This window comes from Camelina sativa, chromosome 17 (genome assembly GCF_030686135.1).
Source record: "Camelina sativa cultivar CO46 ecotype springtype chromosome 17, ASM3068613v1".
NCBI classification, from domain to species: domain Eukaryota; kingdom Viridiplantae; phylum Streptophyta; class Magnoliopsida; order Brassicales; family Brassicaceae; genus Camelina; species Camelina sativa.
This window is the reverse complement of record NC_141896.1, coordinates 5,559,114-5,584,067: the sequence shown is the minus strand read 5'-3', so window position 1 is coordinate 5,584,067 and position 24,954 is coordinate 5,559,114. Positions and strand designations below refer to the sequence as shown.

Below are 24,954 nucleotides of genomic sequence, written 5' to 3'. Positions count from 1 at the left end.
TTTTGTTTCCAAGATACAACAATTACTCTCTCGTAATTATGAATTCCACTACACTTTTTCTCAAAATCACTAGTTAAGAGAGACTTAAAAGCGTTGGACTCAACTCAAACGACCCGTTCAAGTTTTAACCTACAACACATCCAAAAGTAAATTACTCCTTTTTTGGTGTTTGTCCTTAACACACGATTTTTTTTTTTTAATAAACTCCTATGAAACTATATTATACGAGACTTCTTGAAGCGATCTGATTTAAACCGACGGTTATAGATAACCGGTCGGGTTTCTCTTTAATCTAACTTATCATCTAAACGTCGTCGTTTCCCAATCGTAGGGTTCATTAGAAAGAAACGACGCGATCCTCTCTTGTCTGGGTTTTGGTTCGTTATTTCCAATTCACTGATCCTAAAGTTTCCGTTTTTTTTTTTTTGGGGTTAAATTGTTAAAATCAAATTCTAAAACATAGGAGCGTTGGGTTTACGCTACGTCCCAATTGCGTATAAAAAAAGCCTCGCATTCTAGTTAAAGTTTAGAACGGTTGATGCAGGATTCGTCGACTCAGATAGTTTAGTTTAAGGTAAGGCATGAGTTCGTCTTTATCGCTCCTCCGAGAGAGAGAGAGAAAGAAGCCAGAGACGATCTCTTTGTGGAAGCAATGAATATAATAATAATTCAAGCGATCCTATGAGTGAACCAACTTGTTTTGTTGTTGTATTGTATTGAAAGAGGGGTTTAGGGTTTATCTAGGAATCTCACGGATTGTGTAATTGTTTTTGTTTTGTTTTTAAATCAGAGCATCGCAGATTTGTATAATGTAAGCTCTCTCTCTCTCTTCTTTAATGGGTTCCTTCGAATTTCATAAAGTTTTTGTGATTTTACTGAGATTTTGATTTCGAATTTTGCTTTTCTTTTTGCAGGGGAATAGTTTTGGAACCACGTTGTCCAAGAAACGTTGATGGGATTAGTATTGATCCTGAGCCTAACTGGAATTTCCATAGCTTAGTATCTGCGATCGAGTCTGTTGAAAAGAAGCTCAATGCCTTTTCAAAGTTTCCCCAGCCAATTACTAACTCAACCTCACGGTATATATATCTCTCTCTTTTGATCTGTGTTTGAGTTCATTCTAGAGCTCTGCATTGATTTAGAAGTATAGATTGTTTTTGATGTTCGTTGGCGTGTTAATAGGATGGGAAGGAGTGGTGGAGGATTTGTAATGCATGTATCAGAAGATGAGATGGAGAGTGATGATGAAGATGAAGAGAGTGAAGAGGAAGAAGAAGAAGAAGAAGACAAAGATTATAGTCAAATCTGTACAGTAGGGAGACGTTTTACCTGTGATGAATACTTGAGGTAATCACCACCAATTCGTTCTTGCTAGCTTGTTGTTTCAAAACTGAGAAAGTCGTATTGAGTGTTGTTTGATACTATTGTTGGTTTTTTTTTTATTTGTTGCTCTTACAGTGATGAATCTGATGATGAGTTTGACCATGAACCTGAGTATATGATGAATAAGATGGGTCTGGCTGAGAGTGCCCTATATGATGTGAATAACAACCACCAAACCGAAATTAAGGTGGGTAGAATTAAGGTACCCTATTGTTGAATGTTTTATTTCGATTGGTGTACTTAACTAATTGATTGGATCTCTTGGTACCAGGACGACATTAGGAATCAAGTAACTGTTGTTGAAACGGAAATAATGAATGAGATTGAAACGTCGCGCTCTGCAATAGCCCGGGTTGAAAAGTACAGTGAAACTCGAAAAGAAGTAGAACGGAAACTTGATCTTCAATATCAGCGTAAAGTGTAAGATACTGGCATTCTAGTTTCAGGATTACATTTTCTTGTCAATTTAGTTCATAGGCTGTGATTTACTTTCTTCTTATGTCTCCAAATTTTTGGAAATAATGAGTTTTTCTTGTTATTGTTTTTTAGCGCTGAAGCACTTGATACCCATCTGACTGCAATCCAACGTGAACATAAAATTAAATCGCAAATAGAAGAAAGAAAAATAAGGAGCGAGGAGGAAGCCAGGAGGAGAGAAAGGGCTCATCAAGAAGAGAGAACACGTCAAGAAAAAGCTCGTGTAGAGGCTGAGGTATGTGTTTGTTGATTGAACAATTTGTTTGTTCTCCTTCGGCTACTCAGTTTGCTTAAACTCTTTATCTTTTGTTTATATTAGATGTTAGCAAAAAGCAGAGCTGAAGAAGCAAAGAAAGAAGTTGAGAGAAAGGCAGCCAAAGAAGTAGCTGAAAAGGAAGAAGCAGATCGCAAAGCTGCCGAACAAAAACTTGCAGAAGAGAAGGCTGTGACAGAGAGAATTAGTGTTGCTGGTAGTTCAGCTACATCGAATGCTCAAGCTGGGGGTTAGTTATCTTCTATTATATTACATAGTTTTCTTCTACGTTTCTGTGGTTGTTCTCTCTTTCTCATATTGAAGATTGTAAATTTGTGATCTCATTTCTTGTACTGTTCATTTTTATAATTGTTTAAGGTAAATCAATCCAAGCTGCAGAAAGTGCTTTGACATTGGAGAAGCACAGATTGAAGAAGCTTGAAGAGTTAGGAGCAATGAACCAATCGCTAAAATCAAGTTCAAATCAGGTACCTATCCATTTCTTACGTTTAAATCTGTATTATCATCCATATTTGCTCACAAGTTATGTGTGTTTTTACTTTTTGTAGGACTTTAGCAGTTTTGAAAGACATATTGCAAGGGTGATCAAGCAAATAAGTGGGGTAAAAGATAATGTAAGGTATGGTTCACGGTTTCTGCCTGTAATCTGTCAATTTTTCGCCTTGACAAGGTTAAGAACATCTTTTACATTCCATTGTAGCTTTGCTTTTCTCCTCTAATGGTATATGCCTATCTTTTTTTAGCTTTTTATTCTGGGAATCTTGTTTTACTTGTGAAAATGTCAATTTTAAAGCATTTGGTATAACCTTGCTTAGGCGTCCCTCATGGAGTTTGGTTAATTCTTCCTTGTGTTTAACTATTTCTGGCTTGGGCTTTTTGCAGTGCGAAAATCAATGAAATTGTCAAAATATTTAAAGACCCTAGTTGTCCGGTATCTATCAGTATTGCAACTTTTGCGAAGAAGGTAACTTTTTATGTCTGCTCAGTCAAGCATTGTACTGTAATTTCATATTGTACTGTTCGATGTTGAAAATGACAAAAATTGTTATGTTCATATGTTGGATTATCTTCTGACTTCTGGACTCTGTGATTGAAAAACTGAGACGGATGACATTATTGTTTTGCTGATTCTTTCAGATGGTCTCTGGCCGAAACCCAAACCCATTTGCATGCAGCTACGTCATTGTTTACGTCACCTCGCAGGTACAAAATCTGCTTTTGATTTTCAATATTTTACGGTGGATTCTTGTTCTTGTTACTGTTATTGAATATCATCTACCATTAATGCCCACAGTTTCCACAAGCTATGGATATTATTCTTGCTGAATTCCACAAAGCTTGCATTTACACTGTCCCAAAGCATATTGTAAACTCACAGGTACCTGACCTTCTTTAAAAATTATTTCGACACAATTGTTAGTGACCTCTGCTTTTCTTAATAATCATTTCTAATAAATCCAGACAGCTTGGGATTCAGAAGCATATGAACGCCTAAGTTCCATAATGAGGCTCTACGGTGCACTAGTCCAGGTTTTTGCCTCTTTTATGAACTAGCTCTTATGCATTGCCATTTCTATAGTCGTGTAATGTGATTATTTTTTGTTTGTCTGATAATTACAGACCGATATTCGAGGTGGCAATGCTACTAACATTCATGGGATAGAACATGGATGGGCTTGGTTAGCCAGGTTCCTTAACAAAATCTCAGCCAACAACAGAGTTACTGCAACAGCCTTAAACGCCTTTCTCCAGGTCCTTAGAAAGCACCGATTTCAATTGCTGATTGTAAATAAAATAAACCGCCTTCAAATCATAACTGATGATATCTGTTTTTGTGTGTGTAGACGGCGGGGTTTGGTCTTCATCAGCGGTACAAATCGCAGTTTGTGAAAGTTGTGAATGTTGTGAGAGAGCATTTCTTGCAGAGGTTGAGGGCGAAAAAGGACACGAAGGATCTACAACCGATCATAGCCGATATCATGGCGTACTTGGATGACAAAATGTATCTCAAGGAACCTGAAGGAAGAACTATGCAGGCGAGTCTCCTGTCGACAGAGTATACTGCTGAGTTAGATCGTCCGCAGAATAACAATCAATATTACCAGAGGAATAATTACAGAGACAACTACTATTGATTTGATGTATCATTGGCTAGATAAAATACTGTACCTTTCTCAATTTTTATTACACTGTTGTAACATCTCTAATCACATTTGTCAAACCAATCTTTGAAAAATCAAAATACAAGAAGCTTTCTTCTTCTTTCACTGTCAAAGAGTACTTTTGTTTTCATTTCAGGTCTACTGTAGTATTAAAGAATTCGAACGAGTTCAAGAGTTGTTTTGTATCCCGAGACTGATCGGTTCTATTTTAAAAGCATTCTTCTACCAGAGCCAAAGGGTTAAAGCTCAAAGTTTAGTCCTCTGTAATATACGGAACTGTCGAGAAAGCAAGAGAAAGTGTACTATTGGACATATTTCATAACTACTCTTAATGTAGTACTAACATTACATAGCCAAATTAAACCATATATTTAATGGTGAAGAACTTGAACGAGGTCAAGAGCAACTTCATTTCCGGTGATGATCTCCTTGGCTTCTTCCTTCTCCAGCAATCCCCAATCAAAGAAGTAAAGCAAGTTCAGCAATCCCAATTCAACAAGTGTGTTTCCCATCGTCATCCCTGGACAAATTCTCCTACCAGATCCAAACGGTATAAGCTCAAAGTTGAGTCCCCTGTAATCTATGGAACAGTTGAGAAACCTATCAGGGTTGAACTCATCTGGATTTTCCCATTGTTTTGGATCACGTGCAATCGCATAAGCGTTGATAATGATGCGTGTTTTTGGAGGGATATCGTATCCTTGGACCTTGATATGAGACAATGCCTCTCTTGGGAGCAAAAGCGGAGCTGCTGGATGTAACCTGTATATCTCCTTGACCATGAGCTTAAAGTAGTCAAGTTGGCTTAGATCTTCTTCTGTGATTCTCTCCTTCTTGTCACCAAGTGTCGTCCGAATCTCGTCTTGCACTTTCTTCATCACTCTTGGGTTTCTGATCAGCTCGGTCATTGCCCATACCAATGTGGTAGCACTTGTACTAACCCCTGCTAGGAATATATCCTGACATAGAAACAAAACACTAAGTCACGAACGGTGTGTTGCAAGATTAAATAAGACAACTTGAAACATTATATATTTACCGAGATCATCCCTTTGAGATGATCAGTGGTGAGCTTGAAAGAATCTCCATTTCTCTCTTGCTTCTTCATCATATCGATCATCACGTCAATAATATCAGAGCTCTCTCTTTCAGGCTTATTAAGATGATCATCGAGAATATTCTGAAAGAAAGTGTCTAGTTCCGAGAAAAGATTGTTCAATCTCTTGTTCTGACCAGAGATCCACTCGATGAGTCTACCGATTCTTCCGGGAAAGAGATCAGAGAACATAGACTCCCTTATGACCACTTCAGACTTTTCCACAAGATCAACTATGCTATCTTCATCAACGAACTCACACTCACGGAGATTTAGCCCGAACCCGATCCTACACACTATATTTCCGACAAGAGTGAAAAGGGTTTTGTCAAGTTTCACCGGAGATCGTGTCGTAGCAAAAACAGAGAGTTTCTTGACACACAAGTCGTTCTCTTCCTCTCTGATATACCTAAAAGATTGAAGCTTCTTCGAGCTGAAAAGCTCGATCACCAAGAGCTTCCTCATCGCTCTCCATTCTTCACCGTAAGGTGCGAATCCGACGTCTTTGAAGTTGTAAGCGATCCTTCTGGTCCCGGCTGTCTCCGGTCGGCTACAACAGTCAAGATCGTGGATCTTGAGAACTTCCTCTGCTGCTTCCTTGGACGAGATCACCACCACGGGTACAAATCCGTATCGGAGGAGCACCACTGGTCCGTACTTATCGGAGAGATCACGACGATTCCTGGGGTTTAATTCTCGGCGTTGGTGTAAGTTTCCGATGATCGGGAGCTTCCTTGGGCCAGGAGGAAGCTTCCATTTCGAAGGTTTAAAGAAGATTAAGATAAGGGGTAGTACGAGGAAGAGAAAAATGAAGAAGATTAACATTTTTGTGGCTCTGTCTCTGTTTCTTTTGTTGTTCGGTTTTCTCCTCTTGGTTTCGTATTTCAGTGTTACACTTTCTATACGTATTCTTTTTAAAGGTCGATAGATATGATAATAATCCAAAAAAGTAGTAGCTTTGGTCAAATATAGTAAGCTTGGTATCGCGTCAAAGCACTAGCCTCATCGTTCTCAACGTGGATGGAACGTAGAAGTTTATGTACCCCATCATTCTCTACGTGGCTCTAAGATCAAATTCATTATTTTTTTTTTTTACTTTTTGGACAATTTTATGATCATCTTAAAATTATCAAATAGTATTAGTTTATTTATCACATACTGTTTCAACCTACCTTTTCACTGTTTTTCGAACTACCATTTTACTTAATGTTGGTTAAAAGAAACCTAAACACAAGTATATTAAAAACTTGAGAACGTTTCTGATTTTTTTTTTGGATATCCATTTGACAGATATCCTTTATATATGATTAATTTTTCAAATAAATAAATATAATTAAAAATAATATAGTAATCATACCTAATGGATATCTACCAAAAAAAAAGAAGAAAGAAAAACACTTTTAATTTCATATAAAAAAGTAATATAGCAATAATAAAGTAGTAAAAACACTTCTTTATCTCTACGTACAATGAGTAAAACACTGATTTATATAAGAAATAAAAACACTTTTTAACTGATAAAATCGAGGAAGATACAACAAACAGTCTTCAACGCCGTGCTTAATTAAAGCTTTCAAACAAAATGACAAATGTTTGAAATTATTTTTTTGACTATTTCGTTAGTGGTGTTTAACGGGAACAAGGAGGAGAGGTTCTTTCTTGAACCGCTCAGGAATGAATTCTTCAGGGTTTTCCCAAATCTTGGGGTCTCGTCCAATCGCCCATACGTTGATGTACATCCACGTTTTTGCAGGGATATCATAGCCTTGGATCGTTAGTTGAGACATTGATTCTCTAGGTATAGATGGAACTGATGGATGCAATCTTAATGTTTCCTTGACTATGAGCTTCAAGTATTCAACTTTCTCTAGGTCTTCTTCAGTGATCTTCTCTCTTTTACCTCCGAGGACAGCTCGAATCTCTTCTTGTGCTTTCTTCATCACTCTTGGGTTTCTAATGAGTTCTGTCATTGCCCAGATCAGAATTATGGCAATTGTATCTATCCCTCCTAGAAAAATATTCTGCATGCATGTAGAGTACGTAGATTCACATATAGTTAGAAAAAAAATATGTGGTTATAGTTAATTAAGCAGTTAATGTTGGAGATGGATACATCATCTTTTTAGCCACTATATATAAAATTCACATGAGTGTTATAGACTATTATAGGACTCGAAAAAAAGAAAGGAGAAAATAAATATTATCGAATGATGCATGATAGAAGGTTTTACGTACCATGAGTACTCCTTTGACTTGATCCATATCAGTAGTTCCATTTTTATCAACCAAATCCAACATCCCGGTAACGATATCGGCAGAAGGATCTGTACTTTTCGGTCCATCTAATGACTTCAAGTGATCATCAATCACATGTTGGTAAAAATCATCAAGCTCCTTAAACGTTCTCTTTAGTAGTCCTTTTTTCCTTTGGAACAACCAATCTGCAAAGTTTCCTAATTTGCCAGGAAAGAAATCAGAGAAACCAAAATGACATGTGGCTAGGGAGCCTTGTACAACAAGCTTTGCGATTTTCTTCTCGTCAAAAAACTTGTTCGTGTGCAAGTTCTGTCCTAACGCTGATCTGCATAAGATGGTGGCGACGAGACACATAAAAGTCTGGCTTAGATCAACGGCCACGGGAGATTGTTCCAAAGCCGAATTGGATATCTTCTTCACCACGAAATCCATCTCTTCCTCTCTTACGAACTTAAAAGATTGAAGCTTTTTGAAGTTCAAAAGCTCCACCATCGAAACTTTACGATTCTCTCCCCAAGAGTCACTGTAATGTGCAAAAGTGATGTCTTTCAAGTTATACGAGAGTTTACGTGCCGCCATCATCTTTGGTCGACTCAGTGCCGACCCTGACCTAAAGCCAGTAAAGCAAGGGCTTTAGGCGCCAAATACTATAGGTTTTTCTCTTTGATCTTGACTCTCTTGTGCAGGAGTTCAAACCCCACGTGATTTTTTCCCCTGTTTTATCTCAACTACAATATTCTGTTTTATCTAAATTTCTTTATATTACAATTTACATTAACTAACATAATTTTTTTTTCTTTTGACAACGGGTGATGTATGTTTATGTACAATTTTTTTTTTAAACAAGTAAACTTTTTTAGTGATTTTTTCATAGTTATATAATTTTTGGGAAGAAAAAAAATTGAGGTTAAGAGGCAGCATTTTCAAGTATGCTTTAGGCGTCATACAACTACGGGCCGGCACCGTCGACTACATGTCTCAAGATCATTGGTTTTGAGAACTTCTTCAGCTGCTTCTCTTGAGGAGATCACAACAGCTGACGCAAACCCTAGAGGAAGAGCCATCACGGGTCCGTATTTGGCTGACAGCTGATACCACCACCTGTGAGGGACTCCTGTGGAACGGTGCAAGATTCCGAGGATCGGAAGACCCCGAGGGCCCGGAGGAAGTCGAAGATTCGAACTAGGGTTTTTCTTCTTCTTTAGAAAAACAATGGAGAAGAGGGTAAGCAACATACCCATGACAAATAGAGCAAGATCTCCATTTTTCTTTTTGGATCTTAGTTTTGTTTCTATTTTTCTTTTCTTGGACTTGGAAGGGATGCTGATGATTTGTAGCTGCCCTTGAAGACGCTCTTTATAGAAATAATTTGAAGATTATCCAATAAAATGTTACATGTGCGTCAATGGTACTTTTTGTTCTTTAATTTGTGACTGCAAAACGCGCGCGTATATGATAAGAACATTTATACGATACCTATCACAAGACGCTCATTAATAGATCGACAATCCAACCTTTCCAACTGCATTTTTGACCTGCTGTGTTGAAATATACTACAAAATATATGTCGGGACCCAAATATTAATTTATGGGTAAATCTAGGGATAAATATATTTTCCTAATTTAGTAATAATTTTCTTAAAACATATATTTAAAAATAAGACTGTTGTTGGCAGCAGGTCACTCTTGGCAGCCTATGGATTGTCGTCGCAAACTGGGTGTCGTCCAACATATAACTATGTACAAAACTACAAAATTTGAATTAAATAAATATTACATAATTATTTGTTGGATCATATGAACTAAATATAATGATGATTTTACTAAAAAAATAAGCTAGTTTTACAATAACTTGCATATATATACGGGATATTACCACGAAAGAGAAACATGTTTTGTTAGGAAAAAAAAGGTAAGAGAAATATCCACACCAAAGTCTCTGGCCGACAGCGTTTTAATTCGATAGCGTTTTTGATTTCCGATCACTCATTAGTATAGTCTATATATAGTCTATTGAGATAAGTAATATTAACTTTTTAATTATCATTACGAATCAAGATCATCTAATGCTCTATCATTGAGATCTATATATCATGCATGGTAGCTAGAATCGTTTCATTATTTATGCTGCGTTATTAGTTTTGTTTGGTAGTTCAATGGTTTAAGTTGGTTCAGCAAATCGCGGTTGTTAGTAAAGTTTATAAATTCATCTCATGGCTTATTATTGTTTATTTCTTTGAACACACATGGTTTAATTGATTAGTTTATTGTTTTATTTGATATAATATATATATATATATATATTCGTATAGCCATGACTGATGCTTTACATAAAGTTTATAAACTAATCTCATGGCTTATTAATTATTGTTTATTTCTTTGAACACCACATGGTTTAATTGATTGGTATATTGTTTTATTGCATTAGTATATATATATATATATATATATATATATATATATATATAATCGTATAATATACTCGTACCAGATAACTGATGCTTTACAATCATCTCGGTAATATTGTTTCGATTTAACATGTTTAGTTTTAGAATTTTATGTCAAAACATGAGTTGACGATTTATTTGTGATTAATTGAGTTGTCAAAAAAAAAATTAGTTATGTTTTTTTCTTTTTCTGTTGACAAAATTGAGTTATGTTTATGTTTTGTTATTTTATTACTTGTATTATCTAAAAGATGAATAATATGGTATACTACATATATTGGTGTCAAAATGGTTAACCCAATCCAATTCAACTTATTATCCAATGAGTTAAAAGTTAAGTGAGTGAATGAATTGACTCAATTGATTTAACAATTCTGTTGGATCAACCCATGAATCCATTTAGTTAAATGAGTTATATGAATAATTAGGTTGATCCACTACAATATAAATTAATTATATTTAATAGAAAATAATTATAATTAATCTTTATTATCATTTTCACCATCATTATCATTATCACCATCACATAACTTTTACTGGAAATTTAAGGAGAAATAATCCGATTTTGTATTTTTGGCGAAAAATTATGGTTAACGTTTTTGGTGGAAAAATTATGGGTTTGAGTTTTTGATGGAAAATTTATGGCGTTCCAGTTGTAGTTTACATATATTGAAAAACCTCACACTTTGTTATGAATATGATATGTTAAGCTATTCCATAGGAGAATGGGTCAGAGCCGATTCCGACACTTTCTTCACCACAAAATCGACCTCTTCCTCTCTTATATACCTAAAAGATTGAACCTTTTTAGAGCTAAAAAGCTCAATGACAGCGAGTTTTCGCACTTCTGGCCAATATTCATCGTATGGTGAGAAAGTGATGTCTTTGAAAATTGAAACCGTAAGAGAGTTTTCCGGTCCAACGACTTTGGTGGGCTGCAATATTCCAAGTCATGGGTTTTGAGAACTGCTTCAGCTGCTTCGCTCGATGAGATCACTACAACTGGAACGAATCCGAGACGAAGAAGTATCCACTGGTGCAAGTTTGGAAAGATTAATTTATCTCATGGCTTCAGAAAGATTAATGATAACAAAAGTAAAAAATGAAACTAAGAAGAAACAGAGCAAGATCGACATTTTTCTCTGTTTTTTTTGTTTCCCCCTATTTTTGGCTCTGTTTCTTGGAGATTTTGAGTTTACAACTTCGAAGAGCCTTCTTTATATGATGAGGAGATCGATACGATAAAGTGGTTGTGAAGGCGTAACATAAGTTACAAGATTTGTGGAAATGATCTACCTTCGTTGAAACCAAGAATGTGGCAGAGGCATCATCGAGTCTTGTGGTCCAAAATTCACGTGTCGTAATACGATTTGTTCTCATTGATTGTCAGCGGATAAGCGGTCACTGATTGATTTTTTTTTCTTTATCTTGTCAACGATTGTATAGTTTTTAATTTGTTATATAATTTATTTAGGTAGGATGTGATATTGGAAAATTTGATAGATTTTGATTAGATTTCATTGTGATTAATTAGTTTTTTATGATATGTAGAACGACTTTCTTTGAAATTTTAATACAGTAGTTAATAAGACGTTTGTGTCACATGCGGAACATGGATTTTTAATCTCACACATAAACTCACTAACAGACAAAGCATAATCTAAGGAACACAAGCGGTTTTAACGAGTTCCCTGCTAACGACGTCTCGTGAGGGATCGGTGCCCTCAAACATCCACTAAATATCAAGAGATACATACAAGTGCTTATGCAGTTCTCTCACATCCTCACGATTACAAACCAATCGTGTTACAAAGAAGAAGAATAGAGAACCCTCTAACCCTAAGATGAACTACTCTCACCATCATCTCTCTCTTTCTCTATTTTTTACACACAAAGAAATCTGAAAACGGATCAGATCGTACAACACCAAGCAAGCTTCTCTTTATACTGTTTCTGATTGCAGAGTCGGTAACGACTCAAAACAAGACTAATCAGCTCCTCTTATATGATGACAGTGTCACCACTTATTAAGCTCCTTTCAAAGTCTCCACTTCCAACAGAGTGTTTGTCTTTCCTTTAATACTGAAACCTTCTGCATCAACTAGAACGTTTGACACAGTTAAGTTGATTCTTGTGCTTCCTTACTCTGCAATCTGATTTTCCTTCTTCTGCTTCAAGCTGTCTTCAAGCTTCTAACTGAGCTTCTCCAAGCTGAGTTAAAGTAGTCTTAAGGTTGAATCATATCTTTACAGTTTGGGGTACGTGATTGTCAAATTTATTAGAAAAAAAGCGTCAAAGATAAATGTCTCAAATAAATATGTCTTTGAGAGTTTCTAAAGTAGTACTACTAGTACTTAACATTAATGTCAGTGGCTGATGTTGTTGAGAACTGTAGATCTGTTCGAATCCGATTAATTTTCTCCTTAGAGGTAGCAACAACATGTTTGTTGACGACACACATTACCATTATCATGACATTCATATTTCAAATATGTCAACCATTAGATCCTAATTTCCTTGCATTATTACATTTCTATATTACTAGTAATTAAGTAGTTTAACTATTACATAACGTATGTTTTTATTTTGTATCCTACTATTTTTCATGTAGATAGATCATCTAGTTATCGAATTGTTTATATGTTTACATATTTGACTAAAAAAAAAAAGTTTACATATAAGTACAATTTTATTTAAACTTTATATCATTAATTGTTTAGCATGTTAAATTTTAATATACACGTGTAAAAAAATATGGAATGAATTTTCAAAAATTTCTTATAACGAACTTTGACATTTGTCAGTTCATTTCCTGCCATTTATTATATGCAAATGTTAGGATGATTAAACCAAAGTAGTAAGTAAGATTGGAAAAGAAGAAGAAGAGTCAAATATAGTAAGCTTGGTTTCGCGTCAAAGCATTAGCCTCATCGTTCTCTACGTGGATGGGATCTGATGTAGGAGTAGTTTATGTCTCCCCATCACTCTCTACGTGGCATTCCCTAATGGGTTTTGTACCCAACTCTTCAAAATCTCAGGTTTATTATACTTTATACACTACTACTAATGCTAAGATCAAATTCATTATTTTACTTTTGGACAATTTTATGGCTATAAGTTTAGTGAATTCGATATTTTAAGAATCCAAAAAGAACCTTTCGATCTTAGTATTCAAAACCAAGTTAATTTTACGCACATTCTCTTGCAAAACATCTGCTTCAATTTTTTTTTTTTGCACGTATTCATGCATAGGCTTTGTTCCGTTCACACCGAGTCAAGAAGTCAAAACACTCTCTCCACGTCATCAGAAATCACTTTACCACCGCCACTAAATTTATCAAACTCCCAGTTTAGTAATATAAGAAGAAATTTTTGAATATAATAATCAATGAAAAAAACAAAATGTCTTGATATATACAGTTCAAATATTGTTTATACTTTATACTGTTATGTAACTAACCAAATAATTTTAAAAGTTTTTATAAAACTCTAAAAACGTTGGGTCCAGATCAGCTACTTTATTAACAAATATTATTATAAGTTTCCATGTCGGAAACAAGATCTAAAAAGCAAAAACGAAATCTCTCACCTTTTAATATTCATTATGGCCAACTCCTTGATTCAGCACTCACGGGTTGTTTTGTTAGTCGATAATCTTCTAACGTGTTGTTGTTGTAGTCTTGTCGCTCACGGGTTTAACAAAGATATTTTTATATTTTACGTAATTATTAAGGCGGAGAGTTATGAAGGGTCCAAATTGTAAGTTGTGACTGAGTTTCAATAATTGAATACGTACTAACGAAGATTAATAGGGTTGCGATTTTTTGGGGTTTATCATCATATGAATAATATGAAGAACGTGAACATGAACGTCCGCCTTTTTGCAGTATGTCGCTTCATCTGTAGAAGAGACAGATGATCAATTAATTTGTATAAATAAATAGGAAAGCTACAAAACAACCCTCCATCATCACTACAAAAACCAAATATATATTCTTCTTTATTATTGGGTGAATATCCAGTTTCATATAGGAAGAAATAAAAACACTTTTATTATTGATAAAAATCGTGAAAGATACAACAAACATTAATATCTTCAACGGTATACTTAATTAAAGATTTCAAACAAAATGACAAATTGTTTGAAAATATTTTTCTGACGATCTCGTTAATGGTGTTTAGCGGGAACAAGGACGAGAGGTACTTTCTTGTAAAAGGAGATATTTCCAATATCTCCCATATCAATGTCTTCGGCGACCACACCATCGGGTAAGCTCCAGTCAAAGAAGTAAAGCATATTCAAGAGCCCAAATTCTATTGTACTGCTGGCAAATGAAACCGCGGGACAGAGTCTCCGACCAGAACCAAAGGGTAACAACTCATAGTGTTGTCCCTTGAAATGGACATCACTATCCATGAACCGCTCAGGGATGAATTCTTCAGGGTTTTCCCAAACCTTGGCCTCTCGTCCAATCGCCCATACGTTGATGTAGATCCGCGTGTTTGCAGGGATATCATAGCCTTGGATCTTTATTGGACACATCGATTCTCTAGGTATAGTTGGAACTGATGGATGCAATCTGAATGTTTCCTTGACTATGAGCTTCAAGTATTCGACTTTCTCTAAGTCTTCTTCCGTGAGCTTCTCTCTTTTCTCTCCGAGGACAGACCGAATCTCTTCTTGTGCTTTCTTCATCGCCCTTGGGTGTCTAATGAGTTCTGTCATTGCCCATATCAGAATTATGGCAACTGTATCTATCCCTCCTAGAAAAAGATTCTGCATGCATATGGTCAACACCCAGATTAAACTTATGTAGAGTAGATTACATATAGCTAGCGTTATAAGAAAAAATATATATGTGGTTGACCCACCAAAAAAAAAAAAAAAAAAAGAGAGAGAAAAGAAATGTATTATTGAATGATATGCATGAAATATATAAGGTTTTACGTACCATGAGTACTCCTTTGACTTGATCCAAGTTGCGTTTGGAGCCAGGAGTTCCATTTTTATCAACCAAATTCAGCATCCCGGAAACGATATCGGCAGAAGGATCTGTACCTTTGGGTCCATCTGATGACTTCAAGTGATCATCAATCACATGTTGGTAAAAGTCATCAAGCTCCTTAAACATTTTCTCTAGTATCACTCTTTTTCTTTGGAGCAACCAATCTGCAAAGTTTCCTAGTTTACCAGGATAGAAATCAGCGACACCAAATTCACCTGTGGCTAGGGAGCCTTCCATAACAAGCTGTATGATTCTCTCCTCGTCGAAAAACTTGTTCGTGTGCAAGTTCTGTCCTAACGATGATCTACATAAGATGTGGGAGACGAGGCCCATAGATATGTTGTTTATATCCACGGGAGATTGTTCCAAAGCCGAATTGGATATCCTCTTCACCATGAAATCCATCTCTTCCTCCTTTAAAGACTTAAAAGTTTGAAGCTTCTTGAAGTTCAAAAGCTCCACCATCGAGACTTTACGGTTCTCTTTCCAAGTATCAGTGAACTGTGCAAAAGTGATATCTTTAAAGTTATACGAGAGTCTCCTCGCCCCCAACATCTGTGGTCGAGTACATGTCTCAACATCTTTGGTTTTGAGAACTTCTTCAGCCGCTTCGCTTGAGGAGATCACAACAGCTGTCGTTATCCCTAGAGGAAGAGCCATCACGGGTCCGTGTTTGAGTGACAGCTGATGAAACCACTTGTGAGGGATTCCTGTGAATTGGTGCAAGATTCCGATGAGCGGGAGACCCCTAGGGCCCGGAGGAAGTCGTTGATTCTTCTTCTTTAGAAATACAAAGGAGAAGAGGGCAAGCAACAAAACCCAGGACAAATAGATCAAGATCTCCATTTTTTTTTTTTTTTTTTGGATCTTGGTTTTGTATTTGTATGTTTCTACTTTTTTCTCTTGGACTTGGAAGTGATGTTGATGATTAGTAGCTGCCCTTGAAGATGCTCTTTATAGAAACATTTGAAGATTATTCTATAAAATGTCACATGCGCCTCGATGATAATTTTTGTTTTATTAATTTGTGACAGCAAAATGCGTATATGATAATTAGAACATTTATATTATATGTATCACGAGAAACGCTTATTATTGGGGGTTCCCGTTTTATAATATCATCTACCTCTTCAACGTACTGAATCTTTGACCGGCTGTGTTGAAACTTGAAATATTAAAACTACAGTATATGTTCCACATGATAACGTTTTTTTTTTTTTTTTTTGTCGGCTGATAACGTTTAATATAAAAATATATATGTTAATGGCTTACAACACATGATTAATATAAAAGATATTAAAATATATATATATATATGTAATGACTCAGACGTTTATCGACCAATTTTCAACAGAGACAAAAAGCTAATTATATAATAATATTGCATAAGTTTAGCGTTCCAAAATTAGTAATTGACATAATCGCAACATTTTTTATTTTAATGCAGATAGAAATAACTATTCTAATTAGATTTTGATATATGCTATCATATAACAAAAATTACAACTATTCTCCATTAAAAACAAAAATAAAATATTTCTATTTGTAAGTATATAATTAAAATAGACTTCAAATAAAACAAGAAAATTTTATATAAATAAAATTATTATTATATAGAAAACTTGTTTTAAAAATTAATAATTATATAGTAGTATAATATGCATGAGTCAATTCTATTTATAATTTCTGATATAAATTAATTGTAGTATTTTGCAGATTATTTATGTTAATGTTTACTTGCAGTTTTGATGAATTAATTTAATATATATATATATATATATATACATATATAGTATCAATCATGGATCTGTTCTTCGTTGATGACGATTTCTGATTAAACAAGAATATCATGTATCAGTCCATCCTATCTCTTCGTAGTATTTTATTTGCAGCTTCATGATTTTTATAATTATCGACCATAAAGACTAAACTAAAAAAAAAAAAAATTATGTATAATCGTTATTTAATTTAGTTGACAATTTCCGATGACGTTCCTATCGAGAAAATTATCATGAAAGAGAAACATGTTCGTTAGGAAATTGACAAAATGCTAACTTTAAGATATCTACACCAAAATCCTTTTTGACTTACCATTATTTACTCCCTTCGTTTTTTTTTTTAACACATTCATTTTTCATTAATTTGAAACCGATAATACAAATGTATCCATGAGCATATACAATAAAGTTCCGCATACCATACAACCAAAACTTAAGAATAACGAAATATATGAGAGAGTGAAAAAATACGTTGCCTTCTGACATAGGTAAGCCTTACACGCTAACAGATTATACGATCTGTTATTTTCCTTCACCATCTTCGTCGTTACTATAATTTGATCTTTTTGTTGGGCTATCTTTCTTCTTATGTAGCACCAAATTTTATGAAAATCAAAAGGTTGTGATCCATCAATTACATCGCTAACCACACAAACATTTCCATCTCCCGCATCAGCCGATGGTGTTATTTTGGTTGTAAATAGCACCCATGAGAAGTTCATAATATCGATTCCTTTGTTGATATTCTTCGGTGGCCGTAAATGAATGGTTCTTGTAGATGACTTTGAAACCCAATACCACCAAAACATACTTGAAAGTATGTTCCACAATATAGCATGATAAATCTCCAGCAGACAAACCATGTACATGAGATGGAATAAATTTTCTCGGATCCATTTTGACGAGATGAGAAAACACAACCACAACAACCATAATCCATCATAGGTTAACCGCAATGTATCTTTGGATTCATAGATAGCATCGTCATATCCAAAGAGACCAAGTAGCGGAACAAAACTTTTTGGGCACCGAGATAAAAAACCATCAACATCAAAGAATTTCATCACCTTTAGGAGTGAGTGTGAGAGCATCATAACCGCAGACCAGAGGAAGGTAAGATGTTTAACGATAAGATCTGATTGAGTCTTATGGTCATCATCATCTAATCCAATAAATGATTCGCTGGGATCCCAAATTCGAGATTGAAAAACATCCCTCAAAAAGGATTTCATTACAAAAGAGAATCGACAAAGCGGATGAGGAACTATTTCAATCAAAGAACAAGGGACACGGTTTGAGCACACCGTCAGCGGAAAGGCATCGTCACACCACCGGAAGACTCGCCGGATTGTGGTCGGAAAGAAACTCATCCTAAAGAAGAGAAAAATCATGAAGAATTGAAGCAAAAGAGCCAATGGAATTTCAGAAATCATTGACCAAATTATTAGGGATTTGTAAAACAAACAGAGATTTGAAACAAAACAAAAGGAAATCACCGACCGACGTCAACGAAGTCGACGCCGGCCGGGAAACACTTGGACAGGGAAGGTTTGCCGGAGATAAGTTATTTGGAACTGTCGCTTGTCGAAGAGAGATAAGAGAGGATGAAGTAAGAGAAGAAATTTAATTTAATTTTTTGTTACTCCCTTCGTTTTTAAATTATTATTGTTTAACGTTTTTTAAATTAACTAAGAAAACAACTAAATTTTCTGTTTCAGTTTTTTTTTAATATACATTCTATTTTTTAGTCAAAACACTAACAACAGTTAAAATGAAAATGATATTTTTACCAATGTATTGGAAATCTAAAACAATAATTATTATAAAAATAAAAATTTTATAGTACTAGAATGACAACAACAAAAACTGGAACGAATATATATTAGCACTATAGAGATAAGTACTAGTAGTATTAATCTTATTATTATTACGAATCATAATTATCTAATAAAAGTACCGAGGATTGAGTTGTTTCTAACATTGTAGAAGTAATTAAGTCTTTCATATGTAGTAAGAAATAAAAATACTTTTATTAATTATAAAATCGATAAAGATACAACAAACAATATCTTCAACGGTGTACTTAATTAAAAGCCTTCAAACAAAATGACAAATGTTTGAAATTAATTATTTTTGTGACGATCTCGTTAAATGTGTTTAACGGGAACAAGGAGGAGAGGTACTTTCTTGTAAAAGGAGATATTTCCAATATCTCCCATATCAATGTCTTCGGCGACCACACCATCGGGTAAGCTCCAGTCAAAAAAGTAAAGCATATTCAAGAGCCCAAATTCTATTGTACTGCTGGCAAATGAAACCGCGGGACAGAGTCTCCGACCAGAACCAAAGGGTAACAACTCATAGTGTTGTCCCTTGAAATGGACATCACTATCCATGAACCGCTCAGGGATGAATTCTTCAGGGTTTTCCCAAACCTTGGCCTCTCGTCCAATCGCCCATACGTTGATGTAGATCCGCGTGTTTGCAGGGATATCATAGCCTTGGATCTTTATTGGACACATCGATTCTCTAGGTATAGTTGGAACTGATGGATGCAATCTGAATGTTTCCTTGACTATGAGCTTCAAGTATTCGACTTTCTCTAAGTCTTCTTCCGTGAGCTTCTCTCTTTTCTCTCCGAGGACAGACCGAATCTCTTCTTGTGCTTTCTTCATCGCCCTTGGGTGTCTAATGAGTTCTGTCATTGCCCATATCAGAATTATGGCAACTGTATCTATCCCTCCTAGAAAAAGATTCTGCATGCATATGGTCAACACCCAGATTAAACTTATGTAGCGTAGATTACATATAGCTAGCGTTATAAGAAAAAATATATATGTGGTTGACCCACCAAAAAAAAAAAGAAAAAGAGAGAAAAGAAATGTATTATTGAATGATATGCATGAAATATATAAGGTTTTACGTACCATGAGTACTCCTTTGACTTGATCCAAGTTGCGTTTGGAGCCAGGAGTTCCATTTTTACCAACCAAATTCAGCATCCCGGAAACGATATCGGCAGAAGGATCTGTACCTCTGGGTCCATCTAATGACTTCAAGTGATCATCAATCACATGTTGGTAAAAATCGTCAAGCTCCTTAAACATTTTCTCTAGTATAACTCGTTTTCTTTGGAGCAACCAATCTGCAAAGTTTCCTAGTTTGCCAGGATAGAAATCAGCGACACCAAATTCACCTGTGGCTAGGGAGCCTTCCATAACAAGCTGTATGATTTTCTCCTCGTCGAAAAATTTGTTCGTGTGCAAGTTCTGTCCTAAACACTACAATAAAAAGTGAATATTGTTACCAATTCAATGGTCATAATATATTAATTTTTGGTCACAAATACTTTATTGTGACGAAAATGAAACGGATTGAAGAAGGTCACAATAAAATGGTCACAAATGGGTGTAAGTCACAAAAAAGTCATAAACAGTTGTGACGTTTCTGAAGTAACAATTCGTCACAAGTTGTGACGATAATTGAATAGTCACAAAAAAGTTGCAATTTATGACGGTTAATAGAGTCACAAATATGACACAAAACATGACCCAAAAAATGTCATATATTTGTTACAAATTAGTACTATTTTTAAGTCACTACATTGTGACTTTTTGCCACCAAAATACAATCACAAACTAGACACAATTAGTGACTCGATTAGAGACACACAACCGTCACTATTTGTTTTTTTTAATTTTTTTTTTTAATTTTAATTTTTTTTAATTACCATAATTTGTATTTATTTGTGACATTTCACGTTCCTAGATTTTTTTAAAATATTAAATCTATTCACCATATTTCAACAAATATATAATTTTAGAATAAAACATGAAAACTAAAAATAATATGCAAACGATAATATATAGAAAACAAACTAACATCCAAATACAAAGTTGATACATAAACACAACTGAAAGGAAATATAAACCAAGCACAAAGTTAATCCATAAACATAACTGAAAGGAAATACAAACAAACCATAGTAGTTAGATAAAGGTGGATGGTCTTGGTAGTGGTGTTGGATTTAGACATTTTGACTTGCAAAAGATTCAACAAGTTTCTCCATAGCTTCAAGTCTTTTCTGGATTTGCTGATTTTTTTCAAAGTTTTTTTTCAGATCAGTTTCCATCTCCTGCATCCGATGTGTTATTGTCTCTATTTCTTCACCAAATTGTGGTACACTTGAAGAGACACCAACAGATGGTCTCCAAGTCCAAAGATATGACCATGTTTAGATGATCCAGCAGCCTAGAAATAAAAAATAAATACATAAGCTATCATACACCAAACCAATACACACATAACTCACGACCAACCAATAACATATATGGTGACTAAAAAATTTGCTCACGACCAAACAGACAACTCACGACCAAACAACTCACGCCCAATACACCAACCGTACGTAACTCAAACCAAACAATAAAACACATGCATCTCACGATAAATCTGAAGTACATAATTGCATAAACCGTTAGAAACGTTTGAGGCAGTGAAAAATTAGAAGCATAGGGGTATGCATGACAAACCAGGTCGTGAAAACATGTCAAGCCAACTTCACTCAGTGATGGAATGCGTCTCCGAGGAATAAAGTATCTGTCAAGATAACCAAAGACCCTGATTAACCTGTGGAGCAGAATTTAATTGTTCTACATAAACTGTGATAGTAATTTAGCGAGAAAACTAAAAACTTTGATTTAGTCATGGATCCAAAATACCTCTCGTAATTCTGTCTAAGAATTTGATTATATCATCTTCAATATCCATGTTTCTCTCGCTCCTACAAACATACCTAGACCAATTATTCTTGTTATTGAAAATCTATATATTGAGAAAAGTGGCAAAGTACTCACTGTAATTAGGATTTCGAACCTAGGAGGAGGATGATCATACTTTTTGCGATCGATTGAAAAAAATTATGATGTGTGTGTGTCAAATCCATTAAATATGGGGTATAAAAACGCAGAAATCATGGACGAAGAAAAAAGATCGTGGATTGTGGGTTGGCAGTCAGATGTTTTTTTTTTTTTTTTTTTTGATTCTTAGCATTATGTCACTAAAATAGGAAAATTTTAGTAATTTTAAAAACTGTTTGTAAAATCTATATACCAATTTTTATTGGTCATGTGACTTGTGATTTATATGATAACACTAATTATGTTGTCCAATCTGATTCATTGCACGTTGAGACACTATTATATCCAGATGGTCAACCAGAAGATCTTGATGATCCAATACTACAAGAAGAAGTTGGATCAGACGCTGAAAATGAGAATTCTGATATCGAATTAACTACTGACGACGAATGTAAGTAATAATTTTCAGATTGTTTTTTGTCATTTGAACTCTTTTGAAAAAATTGTATTTTCAGCTCTCTCTTTTTTTCCATTATTGAAACCATTTATTATTTAATTAGAGTAACAAAAGTGGTAATAACTATGTCACAATTTATGACTAACACACAAAGGTAACTAAAATAGTGACTAATTTTGACTAGGTAGTTACAAAATATTTGTAACTAAAAGTGACATAAATATAGTCACAAAAACCGTATAATTTAGTTACCTTATTTTGTTACAAATCCGTATTTATATGTGTGACTAAATATTTTGTAACAAATTCGACACAATTAGTGACCAAAATTAGTTACCTTTATGTCGGCCACAATATTATAACTAAATAGTAACTTAGATATGACCGTTTTAAATACGTCACATTTTCGTATCTAAATCGTCATAATATTACGACGGAACAAACGGTCACAATTTTTCCGTCACAATATTCACTTTTTCTTGTAGTGAAAGATGATCTACATAAGATGTGGGAGACGAGGCCCATAGATATGTTGTTTATATCCACGGGAGATTGTTCCAAAGCCGAATTGGATATCTTCTTCACCATGAAATCCATCTCTTCCTCCTTTAAAGACTTAAAAGTTTGAAGCTTCTTGAAGTTCAAAAGCTCCACCATCGAGACTTTATGGTTCTCTTTCCAAGTATCAGTGAACTGTGCAAAAGTGATGTCTTTAAAGTTATACGAGAGTCTCCTTGCCCCCAACATCTGTGGTCGAGTACATGTCTCAACATCTTTGGTTTTGAGAACTTCTTCAGCTGCTTCGCTTGAGGAGATCACAACAGCTGTCGTAAACCCTAGAGGAACAGCCATCACGGGTCCGTGTTTGAGAGACAGCTGATGAAACCACTTGTGAGGGATTCCGGTGAATTGGTGCAAGATTCCGATGATCGGAAGACCCCGAGGGCCCGGAGGAAGTCGTTGATTCTTCTTCTTTAAAAAAATAAAGGAGAAGAGACACTACAAGAAAACCTGCGATATGTGACCATTGGTTGTGACCAAAATTCTAGTCGCAAATATTAGCGACTACTTTGTAACGTATTTGTGACCAATTAACGACCAACACCAATACCAAGACAAATCAGTCGCAAATTAACGACGATGTTGGGAAGTCGGCGAGTAGTCGCAAATCGCGGACCCTTTTGCTACGCTTTTAAGACTGGTCCAAAAAAGGTCGTAGTTTGCGACTAATTTGGGACGGAAAGAACAGGGTTGCAAAAAGCCGTCGTTAAATCGTTACAAAATAAGACTTATTTGTAACTCTCTTAAAGTTTTTTTGTTCCGTCACAAATCAATCGCAAAATAAATTTAGAAAACGTTGGAAACATTAGTATCTAACTCACCTAATGTTTGAGACGCCCAAAATGAAGTCGCAAAATCGTCACAAATATTCACCTGTCATAGTTTGCGACCACTTTGAGACGCAAAAAACTGACAGATGGGCAAAAACATAATTTACACACAATTCATCTTCTTCTCTACAAACCCTAAGCGCCGCCTGTGCTTGCTGCAAGTTTCAATATGAATTTTTGGTGTTTTTTCTGTTTTGTTGGGCATTTTCTTATGTGTTGTCATCAAAATGGAACAAATCTACGGTCACCTATTTGCGACTAATACCTGAGTTCAGGACGACTTTGTAACGACTTTGCGACGCTTATATTTTTCTTGGACATTTCTCTATTCAAATTTATACCATTGTCAATATTAGATGTCTTCTACTGATTACAACAACCTTAGACATGGAAAATATAATCAATGGCATACAAATATTATAGAATTCTAAACTTTTGTAAGAATTTCTTAAAAATCTTAAACATTGCTTAATATATATTAGGTAATGTTTACTAATGCTTTGTAATGATCATAACTTAAATGCATTTCATGATTATAGTCATGTAAAGGATTAATCTTGCTCTATTGTTGTAATTTCATTGATTCTAACAGTTTAGATGGACTGTAGATCGATCAAAAGCAACTACACCTGCAACTGATGCAGGCACTGCACCAGCCACCTGAGAAGGCACTACACCAGCCACCGGAGATGGCATTACACCAGCCTCCATACCTGCCAATGAACAAACCGTCAATGAAAACGGTTTAGTCATTCTCTCTACCTCTCAGAATTAATCTTCTTCTACTCTTCTGAACTTATTGTTTATGTTTGTTTTCTCTTTTGAAATTATCTCTTTTGTTGGAACTTGAATTATCTCTTCTGGGACATGAATGTTGTTTGGAACATGAATGTTGTTAATGTTTTGGTTATGGATTGTGTTTTTTGGTCAATATGGTGTTTTAGGTTTCAAATTTGAATTGTCAGGATTTTTAGCATTTGATTTCAGCTTTCTAAATTGGTAAAACAATAATAGTAGTGACTAATGACACGCTTATTTCTCTCCAAACCAGGAGTCTCTAATTCGTCTCAAATACACATGAATCACAAAAGCGTCACAAATACGTCGTCTAATTTACTACTATCTTGCGACTAAATTGAGACGACCTTTGTCACTTATTTGCGACCATATTTTCGTCATGATTCACCGACGCACAACTCGTCCTAACGTAGTCGTATATACGCGTTTCCAAATTCAATCACGTTTTGGTCTTTAATTTACGACTAAAACTTACAGTCTTAAAGGAGTCGCTTATAAACGACCAAATTTAGTAGTCACAAAATCATTGCAAAATTGTGACACTTTTGCGACGCTTGTCATTTTGCGACG

At 35.1% G+C, this 24,954-nt stretch overlaps 5 protein-coding genes across 6 annotated transcripts; 1 reads left to right on the top strand and 4 right to left on the bottom strand.

The window, feature by feature from the left end:
- Positions 1-119: 119 nt before the first annotated feature.
- Positions 120-4,401, top strand: LOC104755593 (mRNA export factor GLE1). 2 transcript variants are annotated; one of them, XM_010478000.3, is made up of 16 exons: positions 366-574; positions 791-811; positions 915-1,079; positions 1,183-1,347; positions 1,459-1,570; positions 1,655-1,803; positions 1,933-2,095; positions 2,180-2,363; positions 2,492-2,601; positions 2,683-2,753; positions 3,017-3,098; positions 3,272-3,337; positions 3,429-3,512; positions 3,596-3,664; positions 3,755-3,886; positions 3,979-4,401. In XM_010478000.3, coding segments are annotated over exons 2-16 (1,845 nt in total). In that variant the 5' UTR covers positions 366-574; positions 791-809; the 3' UTR covers positions 4,270-4,401. The 2 variants fall into 2 exon arrangements, with proteins under 2 accessions (XP_010476301.1, XP_010476302.1); XM_010477999.3 differs by having other exon boundaries at positions 120-811.
- Positions 4,402-4,535: 134 nt separating this feature from the next.
- Positions 4,536-6,310, bottom strand: LOC104755592 (cytochrome P450 71B28). Its single transcript, XM_010477998.3, has 2 exons — positions 5,336-6,310; positions 4,536-5,255 (listed from the first exon to the last, which is right to left on the bottom strand). The coding sequence occupies exons 1-2, from the start codon at positions 6,215-6,217 to the stop codon at positions 4,668-4,670; spliced, it is 1,470 nt and encodes a 489-aa protein (XP_010476300.2). The 5' UTR covers positions 6,218-6,310; the 3' UTR covers positions 4,536-4,667.
- Positions 6,311-7,011: 701 nt separating this feature from the next.
- LOC104759201 (cytochrome P450 71B2-like) lies at positions 7,012-13,112 on the bottom strand. Its single transcript, XM_010482159.2, has 4 exons — positions 11,200-13,112; positions 8,612-8,881; positions 7,628-8,240; positions 7,012-7,413 (listed from the first exon to the last, which is right to left on the bottom strand). Exons 1-4 carry the CDS (start codon positions 11,229-11,231, stop codon positions 7,012-7,014), a joined length of 1,317 nt encoding a protein of 438 aa, XP_010480461.2. The 5' UTR covers positions 11,232-13,112.
- Positions 13,113-14,124: 1,012 nt separating this feature from the next.
- On the bottom strand, positions 14,125-16,188 carry LOC104755591 (cytochrome P450 71B2-like). Its single transcript, XM_010477996.3, has 2 exons — positions 15,048-16,188; positions 14,125-14,872 (listed from the first exon to the last, which is right to left on the bottom strand). The coding sequence occupies exons 1-2, from the start codon at positions 15,945-15,947 to the stop codon at positions 14,264-14,266; spliced, it is 1,509 nt and encodes a 502-aa protein (XP_010476298.2). The 5' UTR covers positions 15,948-16,188; the 3' UTR covers positions 14,125-14,263.
- A 2,699-nt stretch (positions 16,189-18,887) lies between these two features.
- Positions 18,888-24,297, bottom strand: LOC104759200 (cytochrome P450 71B2-like). The gene is made up of 4 exons (XM_087495271.1): positions 24,190-24,297; positions 22,686-23,194; positions 19,807-20,158; positions 18,888-19,635 (listed from the first exon to the last, which is right to left on the bottom strand). Exons 1-4 carry the CDS (start codon positions 24,295-24,297, stop codon positions 19,027-19,029), a joined length of 1,578 nt encoding a protein of 525 aa, XP_087351397.1. The 3' UTR covers positions 18,888-19,026.
- Positions 24,298-24,954: the final 657 nt, after the last annotated feature.